General features: G+C 36.1%; 1 protein-coding gene across 3 annotated transcripts in view; it reads right to left on the bottom strand.

Annotated features, from left to right (window-relative positions):
• Positions 1-746: 746 nt before the first annotated feature.
• LRP6 (LDL receptor related protein 6) overlaps positions 747-27,529 on the bottom strand; it is a 125,615-nt gene continuing 98,832 nt past the window's right edge. Inside the window, exons 16-23 of one of the 3 annotated variants that reach the window (XM_032473220.1) lie at positions 21,915-22,124; positions 19,081-19,206; positions 16,553-16,789; positions 15,761-15,871; positions 11,700-11,930; positions 10,273-10,409; positions 9,518-9,615; positions 747-5,655 (exon numbers count right to left, since the gene is read on the bottom strand). In XM_032473220.1, the coding sequence (XP_032329111.1) occupies positions 5,361-5,655; positions 9,518-9,615; positions 10,273-10,409; positions 11,700-11,930; positions 15,761-15,871; positions 16,553-16,789; positions 19,081-19,206; positions 21,915-22,124 (1,445 nt within the window). In that variant the 3' untranslated portion in view covers positions 747-5,360. The remainder of the gene's footprint in view (positions 5,656-9,517; positions 9,616-10,272; positions 10,410-11,699; positions 11,931-15,760; positions 15,872-16,552; positions 16,790-19,080; positions 19,207-21,914; positions 22,125-27,529) is intronic. The other 2 variants (XM_032473221.1, XM_032473222.1) reach the window with 2 other exon arrangements.

The following is a 27,529-nucleotide window of genomic DNA, read 5'->3' as shown; positions in this document are numbered from 1 at the left end:
ATGCTGTATTTTCCTTCACCACAACCCTGTGTCAGCAGAGTGGCTTTGCTGTGCAGCGGGTGAGCAGACCCAAGTTTGGTTTGATAACAACTATTTTTCTTATTCTGTTCCTAATCACAGGCATTATCAGCACTGCACTAAGCAACAGCCTTTCTCAACCCTCTCTTCCAAAGTTGTATTTTATTTGAAATGCAAACAATAAAGGTGGGTTTTGTTGTGTCTGAAACACACATATGTCGCATATGACAGCAAAGCACAATCAACTGTTTTAATTTCTTGCTGAAAAAAAATGACACTTATTTTCCACTGTTTTATTATAAAAATCAACATTTCATTTGTTACAACTCAACTTATTGTAATAATCAAAAGGGTGATTTATACAAGGTATTTTTATACAGTTTACAATTAAAGCACTTATTTTACAAAAAGGGGGAAGTGAATAGTGGACAAGGGCTGACCAAATGTTGGTCATTAAAATATAAATACATCCTTGCAAAGCACCATCGTACCAAAGTCCACGAACAAGAAACACCAGCTGACTTTAAGACAATGACGAAGATTAAAGCTTAAGAAAAAATTTAAAAACACAGAGGATAAAACATCTGAAAGCAGCACCAGATCCTTCACTTGCAAATAAGGCCAGTCCAGCTTAAGCTTCCTGATATCCTCTTCACTCTTTTTTTAAAATGTCCTTAACTAACCCCAGATACTTAATTTCATGTAATATTAATCAGACTTTCTTTGCTTTATTTTCCTTTTAATATTCATATTTAGGCATTGATATCTCTCTCTCTCTCTAGAGTCCTGCCCTGTTTGTAATTGATTAAAAAGAGAGAGAAATGGACAGTTAAGCAAAAGCACATTGTCTAATTCTTTGGTGTTAACTTTTGGGAAAACCCTAAGTAATGGTGGGAAATCTAAACATTAGTTTTTGTTAGGTCTATATTCCATTTCAGAGTACAAGATACCACTTAGTTTATAATTCTATCTGTAAAGTCATGATGATTTTTCAGCAATAAACTTAAAAATGATTTAAGAATGCCTTATGGGGGAAAAAAAACCCAGTAAAGTTTACCTGGACTGAAGAAGGATGAGGTCACTAATTTAATTCTAAATCAAGATTAACCTAAGAATCTACCTCCCTCACCACTCAAGTACAGGTTTAATTTAACAAGAGGTAGAATCCAGTCAAAGAGAAATATCCTGAGTACACAGATTCACAATTTTAAGATCTTTGAAAACTATAAATGTAAAATGTTATGCTTTAGGACCCAAAGTCCATTAAAACTTTGAGAATTTCAAAAGCTAAATTTTGAGCCTATTGTAAAGTGATGCAATCCCAGAAGTCAGAAACCAGTTCTGTTATTTCTCTTGGTTCGTTTTAGGCTTGGGGTAAGGAAAGGACTACCAAACAGAATTAAATCTCTTCAGTTTAAGAATTCTGAGAACATATTTTAAACAACACTCGACCATGAACTTCTTTAAGGCTCAGTCCGTGTCTACACTCCGTGTACAGCCTCATTTACGGATGCCCAAACATTTATCGGCCACCTGATGATCACATACTCATACCCACGCTCCAGACATACTATTCATGTCATTCCTCAGACTGAAGTACTGCATTTATTAAAAGCATCACGTATTTGGGGGGTGTGAAAAGCCCAAGATTTTTGTTTCCGAATCTTGTTAGGAAAGACTGCTTTTACGGCATGCAAATCGATGAGGTGGCAGGTTTTCCCCTGCAAGAGATAAAGCAATTTTAAAAACTACACTTTTAAGAATGTAGGCCCAGGACTTGACAGGGAAAAGCAGCAGCACGTCTGTCATGGAGTCGGGCTTGCCTAAGGCAAGCCTTTCTGGTACCAGAAATAGTCCCTATACTACGACTATTGCTATCAGATTACATAAATATACATAGTTCATTAACAGACTAGGTAAGTCACAGTGCTAAGTACTAACCCTGCTTGCAGCATTCCTCATTAATGAGCCTGACAGCAAAACAAATTTCCCCCAAAACTAACTGCTACCTAATACAGATGGTGGCCATTTTTATATGTTAATATCAAATGAGTTGGCTTTATACAAATTATTGGCTTTGGAGTATTTTTAAATGATGAACAAATACAATCCTCAATCATCTTTTTACTGCTCAAAGCCCCCTTACCCCAATTATTGGCCTATATTAGATGAAAATATTGTCTTCATTTCTAAATACATATCATCCCTTTAGAATAGTTATTCTCAAATTTAAAGGGTGAGATATCTCTTGGTGGTGTATCACAAAGTATTTTTATATGAAAATTAAAATAATTGACTGGTTATTTTCTGCCAAACATACAACATCTCATGATATGCTAGTTAAAGAGCTGCAGTAAGTGTCAGAGGCATAATAAAACACCATGAAAGAAAAATTAACATTGAGAAAATTCTATGCCTTAGCTGTCTTTTTACTGTTAAATATGCCATTATCTGATATAAGCAGCAAAATCTCTTGAACCTCTATTCAGAAAACCAGGTCCCTGCAGGAGCCAGGTTCAAAGTTATAAAAGTTCAGAATTATAAAAGACCACTTCAATGCAGAACAGCTTACTATAGTGCACAGAAAGTATGCTATGCTGAAGTTCAATTCTCAGATAATCTCAATCGCTTTAGTAAGTGAGCGAGCATACTTCAAGACATAACAATCGAAACAAATACTTTTGTATTTAAGGAATATAATGAAATTTTATTCATCGCCCCTCATAATAATGAATCTAGCAATACTCCAAATTCAGAACAATTTTCCTTCTTCCCCTGATTTGTGCTCTCATGTTAATTTTTTATCCTCAATTTTTCCAATTAAGGATCATGTGTTTAACAATCAAGATAGTGTACTTTTAAGCTTAACTGTCCATATAACCTGAGGGCCAATAAGTCTTTCCTGAATTTTGACAATTCTCTCATTGAAAGGTATTCCCTTAAATGTAAGAATCCATCTAAAATACACTAGAAAGAGAACTCTGAGATTAAGCTGAACTGCCTTCAAATAATTTCAAACAAATTGGCACACAAATTAGTATTTTGCAAGAAGAGGCCATTGCCATCGCAGCACACGCACTTGAACTGAGACACAACAAGGCAGCATTCTTCTTAGTTCATTATAGTGCAAGTTTCCACATGGGAAGCCCACCAGATAAAGATGCACATTAAAAAATGTAAACATATAGAATTCTCAAATTCTAATTGATACCCAGTTATTGCTAACCTTTCCATCTTCATCTGAGCATCAAGTGCCCCTGTGTGTCACAGAATGCAACTTCCAAGTCTGTTTTGTTAGACGCTGGGCACTTTGTTCCATCAACAGGAAGAGTTAATGCTCGTCTGACTGAAATGCAAGACACTGATGGATTATCATTTATTTATACACAAAATCAAGTGCACCTGATTCACGTAAGGTATTCCCAATAATCTAAGCATTATTTTGAAACCGTATTTTTTCTCTTTAGAAAGATTACTTCGGTATTTTTTAATTGCTGAGAAAGTTAATTTCACCGCTACCAAAATTCTCAATCCTTTCTTCACTGTTTTCTCTCGGGCCCTGAAGTCCAAAGAGGCCTCAGTAAAACAGAAAAAAAAAAAAAAAAAAAAAAAAAAAAAAAAAAATCCCTCAGCAACTCACTGATCAACACCTGTTAAAGTAAAAATACATCAGTTTAAAAACATTCAATTATTAGCAGAGAAATGCTGGAAACGTGTAAAAAGCAGGAAGCCACCTTTTGGTGAGGTGGCAGAGCAGCGCTAGAATCACCCCACAGGTCAGCCCTGATAGCGGAAGACACAGCCGCCTTGGCACCGCCTACGTAAGAGCTTTCCATTCTTCCCTCCACCCACGTTCTGACAGCTGAGCAGTTAACAGTTTGCCTTCTCATGTAATCCATATTGTTAGATCTGTTAAATCATCTTAATCCATGATGGAATAAGAGAGAACACACATAAAAATACATAAAGTGATTATAAGAATAATTTCTGGATAATTTGAAAACAATCTAACATTCACATTAGGTAACAAAGATATTATTAAACTCACGTCACACATTAGAAGAGGTATGTATGTAGACATCATTCTGAGAAAAATGGGCCTAGAGAACATGAAAATGTCACCAACAGTTAATAAAGGGAAAACCTAATGATAACAAAAAATTCTCTTTTTAAATAGATTGTCCCTCATTGGAACATATTTAAATGTCTTACTAGGAAAAATATATATAAAAATGATTTCATATTGTGATATTATATGTTTAAAGTACCGCAAGGATATATGATTAATTTACAACAAAAACATAATGGTTAAATTTGTTATTCTTAAACATTGTCTATATGTGTTGTAAAAAAGACATTTTAATGAGCATTAAAACAATCTTGGAAGAGGAGCAATAAAATGTCTAAATAAAGTGTCTTTTGATCACTATGCAAACACAGCAGTCTGAATGAAGAGCTAAGCTGACTGGGGGATGGAGCTAGTAGAAATATTAAAATGAAACCTTAATTTAGAAAATTCCATTTAATCAATCCTCGATAAAAAACGGAATAAATTACGATACCTTGGCAAAATAGCCTACAAAGCGGCTGGGGAGGAAGCAAGGTGAAAACGCCTAGAGAAACATTACTGTCTGACAGAGGGGTGGGCTTTAAGGTAGGGACAGAAGACTTGCACAACAATCGGCCCCACAGCATCTTACCTGACGGCTGGTCCCTCCTACAGCAGCAGCACCCCAAACGGATTTTTATAAATATTTATTTTCCTTGCTAAAATTGTTGGATTCCTAGAGAAAACAAAGCCCTTTTTCCAAAGTTAGTTATTAATTCTCTCTCTTTTTTGTCTTTCATTCCTTAAACTTGTTACCCTTCAACTGTTGGTTAACATGAAGGCCATTTGGCTACTTCCAAGTGTCTATGGTTTGCTGCTCTGAGATGGACTTTAATTTCTTCTTTTCTTTTTTTTTTTTTTTTGGTATCAATAAAGCCCAGATATTCCTGGTCAGTGATGCCTTTGTTAGTCCTGTTTCCTTTGTACTCAGTTACTTCACTGGGTTTAAGGCATGCTCTGTGTATTTAGTTTGCAAAAATAAAACTTTTAGTACAAATTTATTTTTTATACAAATTTTTATGGCACAAGCAGCAGATCTGCTGTTTTAAGAAAATATATAAATATCTTTTCCTTCTGTACAAATATCTCCAGTACTCCCGACCCCATTTATAGTTTCTAACTGTACACAGTCTGCCTCATCCTTCTCTAGTAGCTCCCTCCCCCCCTCCAGATCTCAACCGAATTTGTATTTACACTTTTGTGTGGGAGGCAGTCAGAGGAGGAGGGCCCCTCCTCAGGAGGAGTCTGTACAGGGAGAGGGTGGTGGTGGGTAAAGGTGATGCGAGTAGCTCCTCTCTGTGTACGGAGAAGGCGGGCAGCTTTCATAGTTCTCTTCTGCGGACAGGTATTGGCTTCGGGGCGTGGGAGGTGGGGGCACAGGCTCTGAGTCATAGTTCAAGTCACTAGTGTAGCCCTTGGCTGTCGCCACTGAGGTCATTCTCCGGCTGGGAGCATAGTCACTGTCACAAACATCTGTGCTGCAGGGGGTGGTGGGGGGTGCAAAGTGCCGGTAACTGTATGGCCTGTAGCTGGTACAGGGGGAGAGAAAATCAAGAGAAGCAGAGTTATTTACAGAAGTGGTTTGCTCTATCAGAAAACAGAGCTACTGAATACAAACTTCACTGTAAAGGCAACAAGCTACTACAATTTAAATTTACCCCAACCAACACTCAACGTTCAATGGCAGGTTAGAGAGAAAGATAGCATCTATTTTATATTTATAAATGAAATGTGCTTAGAGACAATTAAAAATGGATAGAATGGGAATGCAAGTGAAACTGTAGCCTCTGGATGTGCGCTTATACCTTTAAGTTACACTGTATCATAGAATAAAAAAGAACTATTCAAGGTTGTACTTAACGGTCATCTTTGGAAAATCTCTCAGTTGTACATTTTGCATTCAGTCTCTACAGTGGACCTCACCAATTTCTGCCTTTCCATGACCTGCGACAAGAACGGGTCTGTCCCTATGTTACACTACTCAAACATGTCAGCATTCCCGCAATGTTCCTTAAACACTTTATAATTTACCTGATGAATAATTTAATTAAGACTTCATTCGCTCTTGAGAACTCAAATACTGTATAAGCCAGGCTGAATTCTGATGGGCAGCCTAGATCCACCCCATTGGGTTACTACCAGCAAAGGACAACTGCTGTGGTTTGGGGGAAGGAGTTTTGATTCCCTGCATGACAAGTATGTTGTCATAAGAGTAGCTTTAACTGAACATCAAAATGGTAAATCCTAGATATCCACATAGGACCAGTGAATTTTGTAATATGTATTTCAGAGACTTAATTTACTTCTTATACGTTTTAATCTACCTTTTCAAGTAATCCATAGCTTTTAAGTCAAGTTTGTAGCATGGCTAACTAAAGAAAAAGGCACTGAAAATAGAGAAATGTACTACTGAAAATAAGAGCTGACCCAAAGTGCTGGCTTTTCTATCATTTCTACTTCTATCTATAACTCTTTATATCGTTTATATTCTAAGTAGGGTAGCACTGATCATATTTCATATTTATCCCAATCAAGATTTATTTAGATGCTTTCTCATCAAACAAAATGACTGCAAGAGAGGGGCAAGAGCAAATGTAAAACTGAAGTTATAATTCATAAAACAGCTAGTGATACAGAGGGCCAGATAATACATGAGGACACAAGCCATTTGAGGCAGGTTCTAGGTGAGAGCAAAAAAGCAAGAGTTACATGACCTGCCAAGCAGGTTCTCAAGCATTTTTACTACCAAGGCTGACATGATGTCATAGTATTTTTTAGGTCTTATCTTTCTGTCCTATCAGGTGGTGAGCTTTGATGAAATTTCTTGGCTCAACATTTGAAAGGCTCAACACTCCATTTTCATGGGGGGGAAAAAAACACAGGAGAGAAAGAAAGGAAACAGAATTAACAAAATTCTTTAAAGTTCCACAAACTTGAGACAAAAATCTAAATAAGAATTGTTTTGGATACAATAGTGTTTCATTCAATTTAAAGAAATTAATTTTTTAAAATAAAAATTTAGGTCTTTCCCTTTGGTTTTCAGGTTTCTGCCTTTCTATTTTGCCTTTTTAGAACAAACTTGTGGCAAGAAAAGCAACATTTACAATAAAACTTAAAAACAATCAGTTCGGGGAGAGGCTATAGCTCAAGTGGTAGAGCACATGCTTAATTAGCAAGCATGAGGTCCTGGGTTCAATCCCCAGTACCTCCATTAAAAAAAAAAAATCAATCAACCTAGTTACCCTCCCCCCACAAAAAGAAAAAAAGCTAAACAACAACAAAAAACAATCAGTTCAGAGTCAAACTTATCTCAAATAGTCTTATCCATAAACTGAAATGAGAATTCTGAATTAGATACTATAACAGTTTCCACTTGATTTCTACACATCCATAAGGTTACATCAGGGCAATGTGACTAGAATTCTAGGAAACACCTTATCGAGAAGGTAACAGGCATGTGAGAGATGTCAATAAACACTGGACGTTAGTGTGTTTGGAGAGAGAATATAAGTTTTTGACTTTCTGCTGGCCTTTCAAGTCAGACAAAAGAGTAAGGACGACACATTAGCACTTAACCTATGCTCTACAGACTAATGAATCAGCATGAGGGCAAAATTTCCCTTTTTGGCTTCCAAATACATTTCAGTTATTTTAGTGGGTCATGATATATTCTATGCAACTACATGAGAAATCTTTTATTCTGGATCAGGATAACATATGTAAGCAAGAGCTGAACTTACGCTTCTCTCAATTTTTCTCCAATTCTGTGTCCTCGACACCCCTGCTGTTTCAGAGCTCTCATAACTCTCTGGACCACAGTCTTATCCCAACATTCCACTGCAGACTGTCAATCAAATCTAGCCTAAGCAATAACCTATTTTTGAAATCAGTCACTTTGGGGGTAACTATTCCTTAGAATACTGCTAAAGCCTGGGAACTCTGCCTTAATACTCTAATAAAAGACAGCATTTGTGACTCTCTTTAAAAAATGTATAATGCCCTGAAGACCTAAATAGACATTTTTGCCAAGAGGAAATGCAGATGGCCAACAGGTACATGAAAAGATGCTCAACATCACTGGTCATCAGTGAAATGGAAATTAAAACCGCAGTGAGATACCACCTCACACCTGTCAGAATGACTATCATCAAAAAGAATACAGGCGGGGAGAGTACAGCTCAGTGGCAGAGTGCCTGTTTAGCATGTACGAGGTCCTGGGTTCAATCCCCAGTACCTCCACTAAATAAATAAATAAACCAAATTACTTCCCCCCTAAAACAAACAAACAAAAAGAACACAAATAACAAATGTTGGCAGGATGTAGAAAAAAGGGGACCCTTGTACACTGTTAGTGGGGATGCAGACTGATGCAGCCACTGTGGAAAACATATGGATGTTCCTCAAAAAAACAAAAAAAAACACAGAACTACCATATGACTCAGCAATTCCACTCTTGCGTGTACATCCTAAAAAACCCACAACACTAATTTGAAAAGATACACGCACCCCAGTGTTCATAGCAGCACTATGTACAATTGCCAAAACAGGGAAGTAACCTAAATGTCCATAAACAGATGACTGGATAAAGATGTGGTATATGTATACAATGGAATACTACTCAGCCATAAAAAGAACAAAATTTTGCATTTGCAACAACATGGCTGTACCTGGAGGGTATTAAGCAAAGGGAATTAAGTCAGACAGAAAGACAAATACTGTTTGCTATCACTTATATGTGAAATCTTAAAAATACAACAAACTAGTGAGTATAACAAAAAAGATCAGACACAGAGAACAAACTAGTGGTTACCAGTGGGGAGAGGGAAAGAGGGAGGGGTAATATGGGGGCAGGGGATTAAGAGGTACAGACTACTATGTATAAAATAAATAAGCAGGGGGAAGGGTATAGCTCAGTGGTAGAGCACATGCTTACTTAGCAAGCATGAGGTCCTGGGTTCAATCCCCAGTACCTCCACTAAAAAAAACAAAACAAAATTAAAAAACAAACCTAATTACCTCCTCCTAAAATAAAAACTTTTTAAATTAAAAAAGTAAAATATAAATAAGCTACAAAGATAAATTGTACAGCAGAGGGAACATAACCAATATTTTTTAATAACTACAAATGTAGTGTAACTTCTAAAAATTGTGAATCACTATACTGTACACCTGAAACACATAATATTGTACATCAACTATACTTCAATTAAAAAAAAAAAGCAGGATGTCCTGAAAGGAAAGGATGTGTGGTAGGGGCTATACCAGCATTCTTCACCATGCCTCTTCTCTCTTGGTGACCATCACCTACTCATCCAGGGCTACAGCGAACTGACAACTAGAATACTCCCTTCTGATAAACACTGACTTATCTTAGAGGAGGGCGTGTATTACCTGTAGGACCTATGAGTGGAAGGGCTGTTTGAAGAATAACCAAATTCCATAGTGTAATGTGATCGCTCTGTTGCTGGGGATGGCGGAGGGTTCAAAATCTAAATGGAAAAATAACCACATTACTGAAATAAGAATAGCCTATCTCAGAGGCTATTAGACTTTCTTTCAACTCTTCCTTCATCTCTGTTCATATTCCTTTCCATTACACTAGTAGCACAATCCTTCTTTTTCAAAGAATTGACCTAAAATAGTACCTTAAGACTGTGGCTCTTCACTTCTCAAGACACAATTTCATTACAGCTAAAGACCACAAGGCGATGAGAAGGAGATCCATAACCTACAATCAGTAGTTTAAGTGTAGCACAACTGGGTTCTCATTTTTTAAAAATTATAAATGTTTAGAGAAAAATTACCAACTTAGGAGAAATACCAGCTGTGCTTCCCCTTCCCAGAGGTCACTGAATGGAGACCCTTAGCCTCTCAGGAGGTACTATTCAACAGTTCTGCTTTTCCTTGGAATAGGAAATCAATGTCCAGTGCTTTCAAATATGCTGGTGGCTACAGAGTAAACTTAAAGAAAGATTTCAAAGTGCTCACGTGGTGGTGGTATGTCCTTTGAGCCTTATATGCCTAAATTCTATACTAAAAAACATTTTATACTGCTATCACTGAGTATCCACATTTAAATGAGTTAAAAATTTACGTCCCTATTTATCTTAGCATTCAAAGCGAACAAAGGAAAACAGACTGCTTACTGCAGGGAAGTAAGTGCCTTTGGTGCTTGAAGAACTACTTGATGACGCTCCTGTGACATGAGCTCGGTCATAAGGGGGTCCACTGCTTCCCCCCATGATACTGAGGGAGCTGATCATTGATTTACCTCGAGACATTCCTAAAATGAAGGAGGATAAATACTGAAGATGAGTAAGATCTATAAAAATGCATGAAATAATTTTATTCAATAATGGAATTACAAATACCAATAGTCAAACTGTTTGATTTGAAAACAATTTACACCCTCTTTTCCCAATAATAATTGAAAACACTTAACGGAGTAGGGAAATGAATGTTCTCTAGAAGTGAACACTTCCACTGAGAGCTGGCCTAGAGCAAGGCCAAGAATAGCTCCCAGCCCTTCCTCTTCCCCAGAATGGAAGAAAAGCTCTTCAAAATGAGAGATTTTCAACCTCTTAGAGATCTGAGAAAGAAGGAACTGTGCAGAGGGGACGCTGCAAAGCAGGACAGACTAAGTAACAGATCTCAAAAGAAAACTAAACTCATTTTTAGGGCATAAATACAACGCATGAAATACTATTTCTTTATCTACTGCATGCAAATGTTGTTGGAATCACAACCACAGTGCCAAAGAAAAAACTCTATTTTTCCCACGTGACGTCCCCAATTCCACTAACTTAAAGTAGGTATGGCAACAAGGAATCATTAACAGTTTGAAAATCGTATCTGTTTCCTTAGAGTTAACATCTAGAATGAGTTCTTATCCTCACAGGGCTTTTGCTTGGTGTCTCCTTCTCCATATTCATTACAAGAAAGGCTTCTTTTCACTAAGGGCACCAAAAAGTACTGAAGAGAAAGCTGTACTTCCCAAGAGCAATTTGGTCTACCCAAGTGCAGAACTTCTGGCTACTTGGCTATGCTGACAAACCCTACCCTCACTGTGATCACTCAAGTCAGGAGAACACGTAAGATGACACGTGTACCCCTCCCTGCAACCACTCAGGTTATTTCTAAATTGCTGATGAAAAGGAATCTTCACCTATTTTTTGGCCTCCTTTAATTCCTGGGCTCAGTAGTACTGCGGTCTCCTGGTACTGAACTTAAAGAACTGTAGTTTATGACTCTTCACCAAATAACCAGCTGATTCACTTCCAGCAGAGCACATCCAGAAACGCAGTATATGCAGTAAATGGAGTGTATATATAAACACTTACATGTACATGTATTTGCTATATATTCTTGGGCAATTTCTACCAAACCAAACCTAAGGTTTTTTGTGTAAAGAGAAGGTTCTAAAAGTAAAAGAGAACATTTGTCCTTACAACTGTTTAAACACAAAATAGTCTAGTTTGAAATACAGTCCAGGTAGTATCCTGTTTCTGTAACAAAACTTGGCAATCTTGCCAGGACCCAAGACTTGATTCTCAGTGGATCAGTCTCAGCTCACCTGGAAGAGATCCTGACAAAGAACTTGGGTGTGGCACATAACCAAGGGGCACAGAAGCTGGTCCATGAACTACATAGTCATTAGTCATGGTTTCCCCATCTCCCTTCATACGTGGACACAACATCCTCTGGCAGATAAAGTATATGGTTCCAGACACAAAAATGGTGACAATAACTCCAATAACTGAACCAACTGTATTGGTGGCCTGTGGTGCTGGCTCCTCAGTTGGATCTAAAATGGGAATGCAGTACAGTTATATGATGGAAAAACAACCGTGGGTTCAAAAAAGTAATTGAAAAGAGGTTTGCAAGCAGAAATGTGAGGCTAATGAAGACAACTTTTAAACATTTTTCTTTTTTATGAATACATATACACTATGCCCCCATGGATACTCAGATAAGCGTCATCATTAGGAGTCAAAACGAATTACCCCTAAATGATGACAGCCTTCGTTCAAGGACACTGGAAAGCATAACTGCAAACTGATAACAGAGATGTTAAGTGAATTATAGATTCAAACACCATTAAGAAGTTTAAAAAATACATATATAGATAAAAATCTATCCTACTTCTTTCTGTACATCATAAAAGTCATTAAGGTTATTTTGGAATTTCAGAGAAAATTTTAGGGTCAGAAGGGACAAACCTGGAAAAGTCATCAAGTGTTTTACCTGGAATGGTAAAGAAGCCAAAAGCAGCCCTGAGCTTGGTTTCAGGTTTGAAAAGTGACATTTAGGCCTGGCATGAAAACAAACAGGAGGCTACAGATGAGCATTTGCTCTCAGGCCCAATATGCTGCTGCCTTCAGGGTGAGTCTAGTTGCTCGAGGGCAAGAAACATAAAGTCTCCGATATCTGAGGACCTGAGGACCTGGGGACCCATAAAGAAAAGCCGGAACGTGAGATGCCCGTGGCACCTGCCTTCCTGGGGTCCCCGAGCTATCCAAGGCTCTATTAGCAGAGGACGTCAGTATTACAGGTAGAGGGAAATAGCAAAAGGGCTCATCAAACGTAGAGCATTACTCTTCTACTTAGAAGGAAAATTCTTCCATTCTGAATAGTCAGATCACCTCACAATTACAGGTCCTATAAAAATCTTTCTTCCGGTTCACCTTTCCTTAAAATCTCCTATCCGCATAGCTAAACTCACTCTCTGATTAAATGAAAGAAATGAGAGCCATCACTAAGTTACCTAATATGTAGGGGCTGCCAGTTACATATTATCACCTGCGGACTTTGAGGCACAGACTCTCCATAGTTCTCGTGAGCAACCAGCCCATCTTTCTCGTTTGTTTTTTTTTTTTCAGTGCTTTGGCATTCCTTTCTAACATCAACCTTCAAGAAAGACTAGCTGAAACTCACTATCTCCAATTCTTAGTTTCTGGGTCACATCTTAACTCACTGAAATCAGGCGTCTGTCCTCACCACCACACAGAAACTAGGCTGGCAAAGGTCAAAGCTCTCTTATTTGCCACAGTCAATAAACTCTTCATCTCGCTGACATCTCTAAACATTCAATACCACTGGCTCCTGTTTCCTTCTCACACATGTCTGATCCTTCCAGGATACCACTCTCCTGGCTTTACTCTGCTATCCGTTCCATTTCCTCTTGTTGGCTTCATTCTCTTCTGGCTGCCCCCTCGGTGCAGGTGCTTCCCAGAGTTCTGCCTGCCCCCTGCTATTTCCCTCCTCTAGTTACTCTTCCTAGGAGATTTCATTTACTGCCTCAACTTCAATTATTAATAAATTGAAAAGCCCAAATCTCTCTCTTGAGCTACAGACCCATATAATTAACAACCTTCTGAATGGCTTCAGTGGGATACCCAACAGGCAACTTTAATGCAACATAATCCAAACTGAACTCATCATCACCATCATCTGTCAGTGTTTCCTATACTCCTGGGGTGAAGGAGGTCATAAATGAATGATGGCACCTGTGGCAAACTAAAGGAATTTAAATTAAATGAAAACACCAAAAATAAACTAATAAAAAACCTACATCAGCTAAATATGATATATCCACAGCCAAGATATAAAATGACCTTTGGTTCTTCGTCTCTGCTGTATATTCCAGTTTATGACTCCAGTCACTCAATGAGGTAACCTGCGAGTCAACCTAAACTTATCAACTCTAAGTGGTTACCAAACTCTTTTTATTCTGTTTCTGAAATAACTCAGAAATCTACCCATTCCCTCCTTTCCACCACTGCTCCCCCTGATTCAGACCTTCATCATCTTCTGCTGGAACTACAACAGCCTCTTAAAAGCATTTTAAAATTACAGGCTGCAAGTCATCAGATGGTGGAAACAATTTAGTGGGCTGAAACTAGCATATTGAAACAAAATTTCAGAATGTGTTCTACACAACATGGGTAAATACTTCTGTTTCTTTATGTGTGCACCCACATTTTTGTATTCCTCTTGATGTGGTCAAAAAAAAAAAAATGGAAAGCAACCAATCTAACAGATTTCCCTGCCTATAGTATCACCTCCAAGCCACCTGCTTTACGGCTTTCACAATTACATAGCCAGGCCAGTCGTTCACTTAAGTTTTTCAATGGCTCTCCATTATTCTGGAACACTGTCTAGGCTCTTTAGAGAAAAAGTAAAGTCCTTCATGATCTCACATGTAAATACGTTATCTCTTGCTGACACCCCTCAAGACAGTGGCCTATATTTTGGCAGTCCAATTTATATATAATTTCTCAAAGGTGCCTGTTTCACTGTGGTTTTGAGCAGGACAGGTTAGTCCCTCTGCCTGTAATGCAATCCCTCCACTTAATCTGATTCACTGGTCAACAACCACTCTATCTTATGGACCAGTTTTCTAAGGAGTTTTCCTTGATGAACTTTCATTCCCAAAGGCCTGACCGCTGTCTTCTTTATTCAGATCTCTATCAGCAATTTAATATTACTTATCACACTGCTTTATCAATAGTACCTCCTAAGAGCCATGATGTATGTTTTATATACATTAAATCATTTAATTTTTCCACAATCACCAAGCTGAAAATTATCTTCATTTTAAAGATGAAGAAACAGGTCTAACAAGAGCAAATAATTTGCTGGTAAGAGGTGGAGGTAAAATTCAAATCTACCTCTGCCTGGCTTTAAAACCCCTACTCTTACTACAACCTCAACCACAGAGGACTTTGAGATACGTGGTACAGGTACCACGTATCCTCAGCATAGAGCAGGCATTCAGCACATGTTTGCTGAATAAGTGAATAGACTCTAAAAGTCTCAGTGATTATCCCATTTGAATTTTGTAAAAAATAGCAGCTTAACGTCTTTGTTAAGATTAAAGAGTTTCAAAATGCGTTCTGTCTAAATTTCACAAAACCAGTTTCGACAGGGTAGACCTGGCTAATGCTAAATTCCACTCAGAAAGACGTTTGTCGATTTGGGACATATCTTACGTTAGGACATTAGTCAATAGTTATGAACCTTGAAGAATCTACAGGCTGTTCAGCCTACGGTCTCCAGGCCTGGGGGCGTATGGTAGATCAAGTACCCTCAGGCTGCATTTTAAAGAAGCTCTTGAAATCACTGAGAGACTAGCAGGAACTTGTCAAGGGAAACATAAGAGACATTAAACACAGACTGATGTTCAGACCACTGGTTGATTTCCACATATCCAAACTGTTTGAGAATTTCCTAACTTTAGTTTTGGCAAAACAGTATTTATTCTTATCTGATGCTTTACTGTTTCTCTGAAGATTTCTGTGTGTAAGAAAACTATTGTCTTTAAGAAATTATTAAATGTAAAAAATCCCTGGTACAAAAAAACTAGATCAACATTAATAACATTTCTTAATAAGGAAATACTGGTTTTAAGTGAATCTTACACATAAAGAAAAGCAAAAGTATTTTGGAGTAGAGACTTCTGCGGGGGAGGTAATTAGGTTTATTTATTATGTTTAATGAAGGTACTGGGGGTTGAACCAGGACCTTGTGCATGCTAGGCAGGCGCTCTACCACTGAGCTATACCCTCCCCTCATGGAAAACTACTTTAAAAATTCTCCCTTAAGAGTAATAAACAAGGTCTTAGCCATACTTACAACAATCCAGTTCATCTGATTTGTCACTGCAATCCAAATTATGATCACATTTCTTGTGTTTTCCAATGCACTGACCATTGGCACAGCGGAACTGATCAATTAAACAAAGCACTGAGAAAAAAAACACACACACATAGTTTTCTTATTTTTGTTATCATATAAAGTCAAACTCTGGCAAAAGTCAGAAAGTGCTTTCTGGGTACAAATGAAAAACAAATTAGACTTTTAGAGAAAACTTTAAAAATATTCTCTGGGGATTTCAACTGGTAGAGAGGAAAGAGAAGAAAAAGGAATCCAGCAGGAAATTTCCTATTTTGTTCTTTATATTGAATTTTATCCTTCACTATCAATTCTGTTAAGAAATCAAGAATTCTACATGCATTTCTGGACACTAAAAAATTCCAGAGAATTTGTTGGTTTCTTTTGTTTTGTTTTTTTTTACTGTGTTAAAGGTTAATGAAGGAAAGAAGAAAATATGAGATTATTTTACACTGTAATAAATAAATCCACTAATTCAGAGTTCACTGGAAACAGGAACTATTTTTACACACTGACAGGTCTAATCTTTTGGCCTCATTTTTCAATTTGCAAAGCTTATTACTGTCTATAAATCTTACACAATGTTAAATAAGTTAAAACAACTTGGAACATGCTACTATGTTTAGAAATAATAAAGTCAAACGTATTTGAAAAACCTCAAATCTACCACTGACTGAGCCAAAGCAATACTCTGAATTGCACACAACTGAACGGAAAAAGGACTCTGTAACCAGGCCTAGGAATTTCAGATACCTTCACAGTTCTTCTCATCGGACTTGTCCTGGCAGTTCGCATCTCCGTTGCATCGGAGTGCACCATCAACACACTGCCCACTGGTACACTGGAACTGGGACTCTGAGCACACAGGACAATTGAGCTCATCACTGTGGTCTTCACATTCAGTAAACCCATCGCATCTCCAAGCCACAGGGATACAGTCAATTTCTCCCGTGAAACAAGTAAACTGCTGAGGAGAACACGTTGGGGGTTCTTCAAGTGAACAAGGGGGAGGGGAGTGACAAGAACACAGTAACATAGTCACACAGAGGTACAAACACACCTGAGTAAAGCTCACTGAATAATTAACATCCACAAAACACTTAATAGATAAAACTTATCTCACCCAGAAAAGAAATATAATTTTTATACTACTTCATTTAGATTTCACTAACTTGCAAAACTATAAGGCAGAGGTTTTCTCATACAGTTAAAGTAGGATTTTTACATTTGCAAGCCATTATCATCTCACACATAACCTAGGAATAAATCACTATAATCATTAACATCCAAATATTTTCAAGTTAGCTTAGAATTCATAACTTTTCTAGCCTTTGGGGTTCCCAAAGAATGGTCCATGAACCCCTTTCAAATGAAAACACGTCTTGAAGGACAAGGAGAGGAATTCTGATTTTGTATTTCATTTACCTCCACTGTAAAATCAATGTTAAATTACATACAAAAAACTTGTACATAAACATTCACTGCAGTTTTACTCTTAATAACAAACAATTGAAAACAAAATGTCCCTCAACATAAGAGTAATAAATTGTGGCTTATTTATACAATGAAACACACTATGCAGCAATAAAACGAGGAAGAAAAAAAAACTACCGATATGGTCCACCACACAGGTGAGTCTCAAAAATGTTGTATAAGCACAGAATCCAGACACAGAAAGAATACATACATCATGATTCCTTACATAAAGTTCAAGGCAAAGCTAAACCATGGGGTGGAAATCAGAATAGTGGTTATTTCTGGAAGAGAACTGGCTGCTTGGTAGGACACGGGGAACTTTTCTTAATGACAACAGTATGTCTTGATTTGGGTGCTGGTAAGACCATTGCATACATTTGTTAAAACACTCTGCCTATTCATGTAATACACATGTTAAAAACAATCACTAAATATGAATAAAAACTCACTGTTAAAGAACATTTTGTAAATGAAAGGCGGTATCCTTGATTCAGTTTTATCTATGTTATCATCACACGAAGGCAAATTTTTCTGGGATTTGCCTTACTAGAATGATAATCTAGCGCTCTGACATAGAAACACTTGTTTTTTTCAACTGTGGTAAAATATACATAGCAAAGCTTACCATTTTAAAATGTACAGTTCAGTGGCATTAAACATATTCACATTGTTGTACAATGCTTGCTCTTTTGGGGGACAGATACTTCAAGCAAAAGAATTAACTTTTACTTGTGTTTTCCAAAGCACTGACCATTGGCAGTCAATGTTCCCTTATCTGATCTCCCCAACTAAACTGTATGCTGTCAAAAATCTTCAAATCTCCTGCAGTCCAAGCAGAGTGCCTCAAAGCTGCTACTCAATACATGTTATTTATTTTCAAAAATCCTAAAGGAAACTTAGAAGAATATGCTTATAATACCATCTTAATAATTTTTATATTTTGAGTGTAAGCCCTTTTAATTTCTGTTCACAGACTTTTTTTACATAGTTCTCATCATAGTAGAAAACATTACTTTAATAATTTTTTGCCACTTGAGCCAAATTTTGGCTACATTTTTACATCAGTTTATGATCATAATGTTTAATAACTATATAAACTCATTATTTTACTTAATTTTCCTATCATTAGAAAGTCTTAAGCTTCTGCCACTGTAGAGAACAGTCTTTCTCCTTCAGTTGAATTAACTTAGAATTATCCCCAAGAGGAAGATTTCTGAATTAAGGGAATAAATATTACAATGATGTTTGATGCTGCCATACTGCTTTAACAAAGGAATGTACCGATCTGTTATGCTCCCACGAGTAACTGAACTAATTTCACTACAACATTATTACTACTCAGTGGTATCTTTAAAACGAAAAATTTTTTTGGCTAGATAAATAAGAAAAACAACAGGGAATTGCTGATAGAGTCGAACAAAAGAGTATTCTTTTCACTGGATACGTTCCCAGCAATGATGCATAAACTGACAGAATCTAGAATTCAATGGAGATATATGGGAGGTAGAATTAATTCACCTTGTTACACTTTGGGGTGGAAAAAGCTACTTTATTACTAGGAAATATAGTAGGAGTTTCCCCCAATAAGGGCACTTTTGCCTTAGTCCCAGGATTAGGTTATCACCTGTCATGAAAGATTCACTTAGAAAATCCAAAAGCCTAGTATAGTGCAGGCGAATGAAATACACGTGACCGATCAAGTTAGGAGAAAGCAATTTCACTGCCAAATCGTAGAATGCTAGACTAAGTTTTAGTACTCGTGAACTGGCATTTAGACTTGCACAAGAAAATGGTAACACATTTACCTCCACATAATAGCTCATCCTGAAGCAGAACCAAGTGCATGGGGCAGGAGCACCTTGTAGTGCCGTCTCCCTTTACAAGACAAATATGTGAACAGCCACCATTATCCTGAGCACAAGGGTGCTGTCCTGCAAGAAAGGAAAAGAAGAGAAAGAAAAAAGGAAGGGAAAAAAGAGAGAGAGAAAGAAAGAGGAAGGGAGGGAGGGAGGGAGGCATGAAGGGAGGGGAGGGATAAGGAAAAACAGCCAGTCAAAATCAATTATTTGAGTTATCAGGAAAATCCAGTGTAAAATCACCTTGGACTTTACTTCCACACAATATAATTCCTCACCCCATCCCTACACAATCTACAAGAAAATGAGGAAAACAATTCAAAACCACAAAACACTTGTATCTAACCACATACTTATACATAAAATATTTTTAAGTATTTTAAGTAAAGTAATGAGTAATGGTACAGTTCATGTTAATTTTTGTGAATATGAAAAGCTGATTATATCAGAAAGAGAAAGAAAAATACCATGAGATCGCTCATATGTGGAATCTAAACAAAACAAAACAAACAAAACAAAACAAAACATAAATACAAAACAGAAACAGACTCATAGACATAGAATACAAACTTGTGGTTGCCAAGGGGGCGGCGGGTGGGAAGGCACACACTGGGATTTCAGTATGTAGAACAGATAAACAAGATTATGCTGTATAGCACAGGGAAATATATACAAGGTCTTATGGTAGCTCACAGAGAAAAAAATGTGACAATGAATATACATATGTTCATGTATAACTGAAAAATTGTGCTCTACACTGGAATTTGACACAACAGTGTAAAACGATTATAGCTCAATAAAAAAAAGTTAAAAGAATTTTAAAAATTAAAAATAAATTAAAAAAAAGAAAAGCTGATTATTCAAACTAAAAAAACTGCTAGGGAGAATGCTGACACCTGAATATTATTCTATGTAAAATATAAAAACTATTCTTTTTTTTTTTTAAAAATTATGTATTTATTTGGGAGGAGGTAATTAGATTTATTTATTTATTTTAATGGAGATACTGGAGATTTAATCCAGGACCTCGTGCATGCTAAGCACACACTCTACCACTGAGCTATATCCTCCCCGCCTAAAAAGTCTCCTAAAAATTTTTAATTCAGAAATTCTACCTTTCTGAGAGGTAAGATAATTTTTCTCAAAAAGTACATTCTAATGAAGAATCCACTGAAAGTTAGAGTTCTTAGAAGAAAAAACTTAAATTCACATGACCTTAACCTCTCAGAGACATTCCAAATTATCTGCTTGGTCAACTGCAAAAAATAACGTGCAATGTTATAAGTGTTTAATTTCCCCACGTTTGGGTTAAATTAAATAAATACAGTGTCAGGCACACTTCAAAGTCCATCTCATAAGTTGCATTTAATGAAATCATTGCTTTGACTTTTCTACTTAGCTTGTGTCAAAAGCAGCTTAACAGCTGTCATCTCAGAATACCAACATCTGAAGTAGCCACCCATTTATTATCTACCTCTTTTCTCAATTACACATCAGTCCTGCTTCAGTGTGTTGATGAGATTTAGGAAGTCTGCTATCACGAATGAGCACAGATGCCCCAAAACAGACATTAGTCCTCATATCAGAAGTACAACCTACAGAATGTTTCTCAACCTTTTAATTCCATGACACTTTTGATAAACAACAAACTCATTTTCTTTAATGTTACTAGAAATTTGGTAAAAAAAAAAAAAACCCCACTTTTCCTAAATATAAAACCATATTTAAATGCTGAATTATAAAAAAAAATTCCCCCTGAAATTCTGAAAATCTCCATTCAGATTTTTCTGCAGTGAAATATTTATATATTTAACTGAATAAATAGCCACTGTATCATTACTACCTTATTTCTACTAAATGTTCAGCACGGATTGCATGTCGTAACACAGAATGACAATTCTGACTTTCTAGAAAAATTTCAAACACCTCTAACTTAACTTCTAAGCTCACAAACAGTGACAACCACTGAACAAGCTACAGTGATCTCATTCCTCTATCCTCCTTTCATACTCCATTTTGTTTCGAAAGCATTGTGCCCAGAAGTTAAGGAATTTCAACAGTTCTCTTTTTAGTCTTCCATTTAACATCTGCATTCCTGATATAATCATGATAATCAGTGATTGCTATGAGGGTACATCTGATGACAGACACATACTAACAAGAGTGAATATATATATATATATAAAAATTATATTAACTAGGCCAAGATGACCAGTCACTTTCAAAAGTTTTTAATAAGATAAAAAAAAATAAGTCATTTATGGCCACTTTCCTCAGCTGAGAATTAAAAAATTTATCCAGGAGGGGAAAAAACAAGCATGATCTTCTCTAAGTTTATACACTAATTTTTAGTTCGTTTTGCTTTTGCGTAAGAATAAGTTTATTCCCATGATAACTATATTCATCACTATATAAATGTAATTTTTGTTTTTGTTGAAACCTTGGCGGTGTGTACATGGAACAAAAGAAATACATGCTTTATACCAATATTCTTAAAGGGTCTGAAGGAGAGAAAGAGAAGACATGACAAGCAGAGTCTATGCTGTACCTGAGGAAGTTTTCTTAAATGAGCAAGACCATTCCTTTCCCCCACTCCTCTTTTATGGAGAGAAGATATTTAATAAAAGGCTTTAAAAACATGAAAAGTTAAAAAAAAAAAAAGGCAAAACTAATAAAAGTACATGAAAATCTTAAAGGTAAAGAGGTAAGAAGACACAACATACATCCTAATTTTACCTGAATTTCTTACAACAAACATGAATCTCGCAATGAGCAGTACTTACTGTATTCCTGAAGATTCAGCTCCTTTACTGCATGAATGTCGCTAAGCTGAGCAATTCGAGCCTGGACTTTGGTTCTACCCTCTCGACCTGTCATGTCAATCTTTTCAATCATCTGCTGCTGCTTATCAATCCAATACAGCCAGTTTTCAAACACAGTCAGTCCCACAGGCTGCAAGATATTGGAGTCTTCTAATACTATCCGGTTGGCACCTTGGAAAGGAGAACATTGAACAGAAATGATTCATGTGGGTCAAGTCACATATTCAATAGCTATTTATTAAAAACCAGTTAAATTCCAAAACTACTGAGAAGGAAAATATGATAAGCTCTCTACCACAAAACTTAGAAATCATTCTGAGGAGAAAAGACACATACAAACCAGAAAATAGGTAACAGACTAGACATTCAAGTGCAATCAAGAGCAAGAGCCCAGGAATACTCAGTTCACAGAACTGTAGAAATGAACTTAGAGCAGTTTTCAAAATATTTTTTAAAGCACAGTCCATTTTTCAAATTTAATTTTATGAAAATCTCTAACATTTTTTTAAAACACATAAAAACAGTACTTTTCAGGATGAAGCAGTGGTAGTGGGCCAGGAGCTCTGTGTTCTTGGCCTTCCGTGCCCAAAGCATCTGTGAAGAACAACACCCTCATCTACCTGGCCACTCAGAGCACAGGACAAATGACTCATAGGTTACCTGGTTCAAGCTTTACTTCAAAATAAAACATTATTTCTACAAGTCCCAGACACAGAGACATCCAGACTGTCGAGAGGCAACCTATTCTACTGCTGAACCATGAGAAAGTTCTTGCACACAGTGTGCTGAAATCTATGCCCTACTCCCCACCGTCTGTGAGTCTCCCTTATTCAGAAAGAGCAAATAAATTCATTCCTTCTCTCTTCCTCCTAATAGTCATTCAACATCTATAAAACTTTTTCATGGTTCTTTAAGTGATGGGTTCAATCAAAGAAAGACATTAACTTAATACTTTGGAGTATCAGGAGAAGTTCCAGGAAAGAGGTAAGCACGAAGCCAAGTTTTAATAAATGGAGAAATGTGGGGAGATACTGTGGATGAGAAGGTACTGCCTAAGTCAACATTCAGACCCCCATGGGGGGTTAAACTCAAGTTTACTTATGCTGCTTCTTAAAAATCTACTAAGGTGACAGTGAAAAAATGAAGGCATAAACCCATGAGGACAAATAGGACAGAGGAGTAGAAAAGTGATATAGAACTTACAAGTTGAAAACAGACAACAGATCAAGAATTTTAAATTCCTATGAGCCTCTTTTCAAGAAGCTAGAAGAGGATACGTCCTACTATGAAAAAGGAATTAACCAAAGAAATAGAATCTGCGTAACAGTAGGTTCAGCACCAAGGAGACTGACAAGTACACTCCCTGGATAACAGTGAAAGGAAGCTGGACAAGAAAGCAAGCAAATCCAGACTGGCGCAAGATGATGAAACTCAGAAGGTATGTCTTCAATTGGAAAAAAAAAAAAAAAAGATGGATTGCTTGATGCATCTGTATACACTGAAACAATATTTACATTAGACAAGATTAATTTCAGGGAGGAAAAAAGCTACAGAAGGAAGTGTAGCTGATGGCAATATTTTCATAGCCATAAATAATGAATAATTATAAACCTAAAAATTTTGATATAACTATGCTGGGAGACTGGGAGGAGAGTTCATATGGGTATTTTAGAGATACATGGTTTAAGATGGCAAAATCATTATCTTCCATCAAAAGAAGTCTAAATGTGATGTCTACAACTGCAGAACCAAAAAGCAGCAGTTTTAACTAGGTTACTTTAAAATAACTCTAAGCTATTTTAAACCATCAGGGATGCCTCTGCGAGCAGGAACTGAGAGGAGGAAGCAGCCGAGCAGCAGGCTTGTTTCTTTGTTATATGCCTGTAGAACCATTTGATTTCTATATTTACATGTATTACTTTGATGAAAATTAAAATTAAATTTAAAACAGTGAGAGTGATTACAAAACTTCAGTTGGTGGTAGCAGAAGGATGGCTTCCGCTGGACAACAGGGGAAAATGAGAGGTAACACTGCTGCTGCAGGAAGCCAGACAGGATAAGCACCTGACCTACTTTGATGGCAATTATAAAACACTGGAACCAACAATGAGAAGACATGCATATATATTATTCAACAAAATAAGCATATACTAAATGCAGCTCAGGATAAAAGGCTCTGTGAGAGGATGAAAATACTAAGCAGAAAGAGATTCCATGACTAAAGGGTATGATTATCTGTGAAAATATAAGGAAGGGGGGAAAAAAAACCCTGCTAACATTATACTAACCTTTTCCAGAAAATTGAAGAAAGGGAAGCATTTCTTTTTATGAGGCCAATGTAACCTTGATGGCAAAACTCCAACAAGCATATTATAAGAAAGGAAAATTATGGGGTAAAATCTTTCTCATGAACACAGATGTAAACATCTTAAACAAAACATTAGCAAATCAAATCCAGCAATATATAAAAAGGATAATGTATCATGCCAAGTTTGATTCATTCTAGCAAACTAGGAACAGAAGAGAACTCCCTTAATCTGATTTTTAAAAGTTATCTACAGAAAAATCTTAGCAAACATAAAACCTAATTGTAAAGTATTGAATGCTTTCCCCCAAATCATGAAAAATGAAAACAAAATGAAACAAAAAAATCTAAGGATTCTATTATTCTATTCAATATTATACTAGGAGTCCCAGTTAGTGTAATAAGGCAACAAGGAAAAAGGACTAGAAAAGAAGAAATAGTACTTCCCTTATTTGTAGACAAATGATTCTGTAACACAGAAAATCCTAGTTTAGCAAGGTCCTTGGGAACAAGCTCAGTATACCAGACTGAAGGAAGAAAGGAAACAATATTCCAGCCACATCCAAAAGTAAATTAAAAATTTAGAATACTCTTTACCACTAGCATTCAAAACCATCAAATACCAAGGAATGACTCCAACAAAAAACAGGCAAGGCTTCTACACAGAAAACTATAAAACACTGAGGTAAACTAAAGTTCTAAATAAATGGAGGGATGTACTACGTTTACGGCTTAGAAGACTAATATTATAAAGATAACACTTCTCCCTAAACTGATCTATAAATTCAAAGCAAACCCAGTCAGAATTCTAGCAGGTTTTTTCTTTCTGGTGGAAACTCAGAGGCTGATTCTAAAATGTATATGGAAATGCAGTGTTAACAACAGCCAAGGTAATCTTGAAGAACTACTAAAGACATACACCACAAGATAACTTTGTTATGAAGTTTTAATAATTAAGACAATATAGTATCATGTAAGACAAAGCGACCAAGGGAACATTAGAGTCCAGAAACAACTCATACAAATACAATCACTTCATTTATAACAAAGGTGAAAGTAGAGAACAGTGGGGAAAGGATGTTCTTCTAAAAAGAAATGGTGTTGAGTCAAACAATGATGTGGAAAGAAAAATTTTAACTTCGCTTCACACCATACACAAAACTAAATTCCAAATGAATTACAGATCTAAAATGAGAACAGTTAAAAAGAAAAATTTTAGGAAAAATCACAAGAAAATATCTTTGTGACTATGCAGTAGGCAAAGATTATAAACATAAAAGGCACTAATCATAAAGGAAATAATAAACTGTATTGCTTTAAAAATAACTTCTTTTTCATCTAAAGACACCACTGGGAGAGTGAAAAGGTAAATCACAAAATCACAAAAGAAGATTAATGTAATATATATCTTTTCCTATAAAGTATAAAAATATACTAAAAATGATTAGAAAAGACATATAAATGTAAGGATACACCACAGTCATGAATGAAAAGACTGACTTCTTTAAATATAACAATTCTCCTCCAATATGCATGTAACTTGATGATGGATTAGTATCTTGAATAAAGAATTCTAGAAATCAGTTAATAGAAAAATGGGCAAAACTATGAACAGCAATTCAAAGCAACATGAATAATGAATACATTAACCTCAATATAAAATAGAGAAATGCAAATTTTATTAATAATGAGATACACCTTTAAAATTATTGGACTGGTAAAAATTCAGAAGTCTAATAATACCAAGTAATATACTTCTGTAGGGATTTTAAACTGATATAATCACTCTGGAGAGCAATCTGAAATAATTATTCAAGTTGAACATGTACATACCACGTTACATAGCAATACCACTATGAGGTTTAGGCCACAAAGAAATATTCAAATATGAACATAAGAATATTCACCATAGCACTGATTTTTTAGGGGCTTTTATTTTTTTTTAGGGTTATTTTTTAATTTTGATGGAGGTACTGGGGACTGAACCCAGGATCTTGGGCATGCTAAGCACGCACTCTACCACTGAGCCATACCCACCCCCTCCACAGCACTGATTTTATGGCAAAAAAAAAAAAAAACAAAAAAAAAAACGGGAAATAGCAGTTTAGATAGCAGAAAAGAGAAACTATAGAATGATCATACAATGAAATACTATTCAGCATTGAAAATAACTTGACACAGATTTGTGGATCAACAGGGATCATCTCAAAACATGATATATCTGAAAAAAAGCAAGTGACATAATACATAAGACTATATTAAATTTAAAAAGTGGAAAAAAAAGCTTATATATGTGTGAGTATACATGGAAAAAAAATATATACACACATACAGCAAAATATGCATGGAAAAATAAACATCAGAAGTTACCTGTGGGGAAAGAAGGAAGAAAACAGAATTGGGGAGGGATACACAAGGGCTTCAAAATTCTCCTTAATGTTTTTTATTTTTCCAAGAGAGAAAAGGAGAAAAGGAGGTTCAAAAGCCAATATGGCCATATACTAAGATTTGACAAAGTTGGATGGCAGAAATTCTATACTTTCTGTGTGTCGGAATCATTTCATAATGAAGGGTGGGGGAAAAAAGCATGCATAGAAAAAAAAGGGAAGTTAATTCATTAAAGCATTAATAATGATAAGGCTTTTTAAAAAATTATTTTTATGGGGGGAGGTAATTAGGTTTACTTATTTATTTTTTAATGGAAGTACTGGGGATTGAACCCAGGACCTCATGCATGCTAAGCAGGCACTCTACCACTGAGCTATACCCTCCCCTTTAATGGCAGTGTTTTGATTTGCTTCTTTTTTTATATTCTAAACTGTCTTTAATGAACATGTAACCTTTTATAACAAAAAATAAACATCATAAATGAAGAGAAAAAGAGAAAAGGAAAGGGGGAAAACCCACCTTCAACATTAGTAAGAGTTAAAACATTGATTTAAATAACTATTATATAAATAAGAGGGGATATAAAAGATACAGTTGATTAGATAAGGGAAATAATATATTATGTCAAGGATGTGCATACACATAAGTGTGTGTATGACCATTCACAACCAGAGAAGACACAATGGAAGGGAGGCATTTGAAACTGAAAACAGATTTTTTTTAGTTTTTAAAAAAGTTACAAATGCATTCAAACATATAAAAATTAAAATGATACAGAAATAAATACTCTTAACATACCAATAAGTTAAACTTCTAGACCTTTCTCAAGATACATTTGTTTGCATATCTCTCAAGGAATATAAAAACATACATATCCTTATGT

The sequence above is a fragment of the Camelus ferus genome, chromosome 34, assembly GCF_009834535.1.
Source record: "Camelus ferus isolate YT-003-E chromosome 34, BCGSAC_Cfer_1.0, whole genome shotgun sequence".
Classification (NCBI taxonomy): domain Eukaryota; kingdom Metazoa; phylum Chordata; class Mammalia; order Artiodactyla; family Camelidae; genus Camelus; species Camelus ferus.
This window is presented reverse-complemented; position numbering and strand designations above follow the sequence as displayed.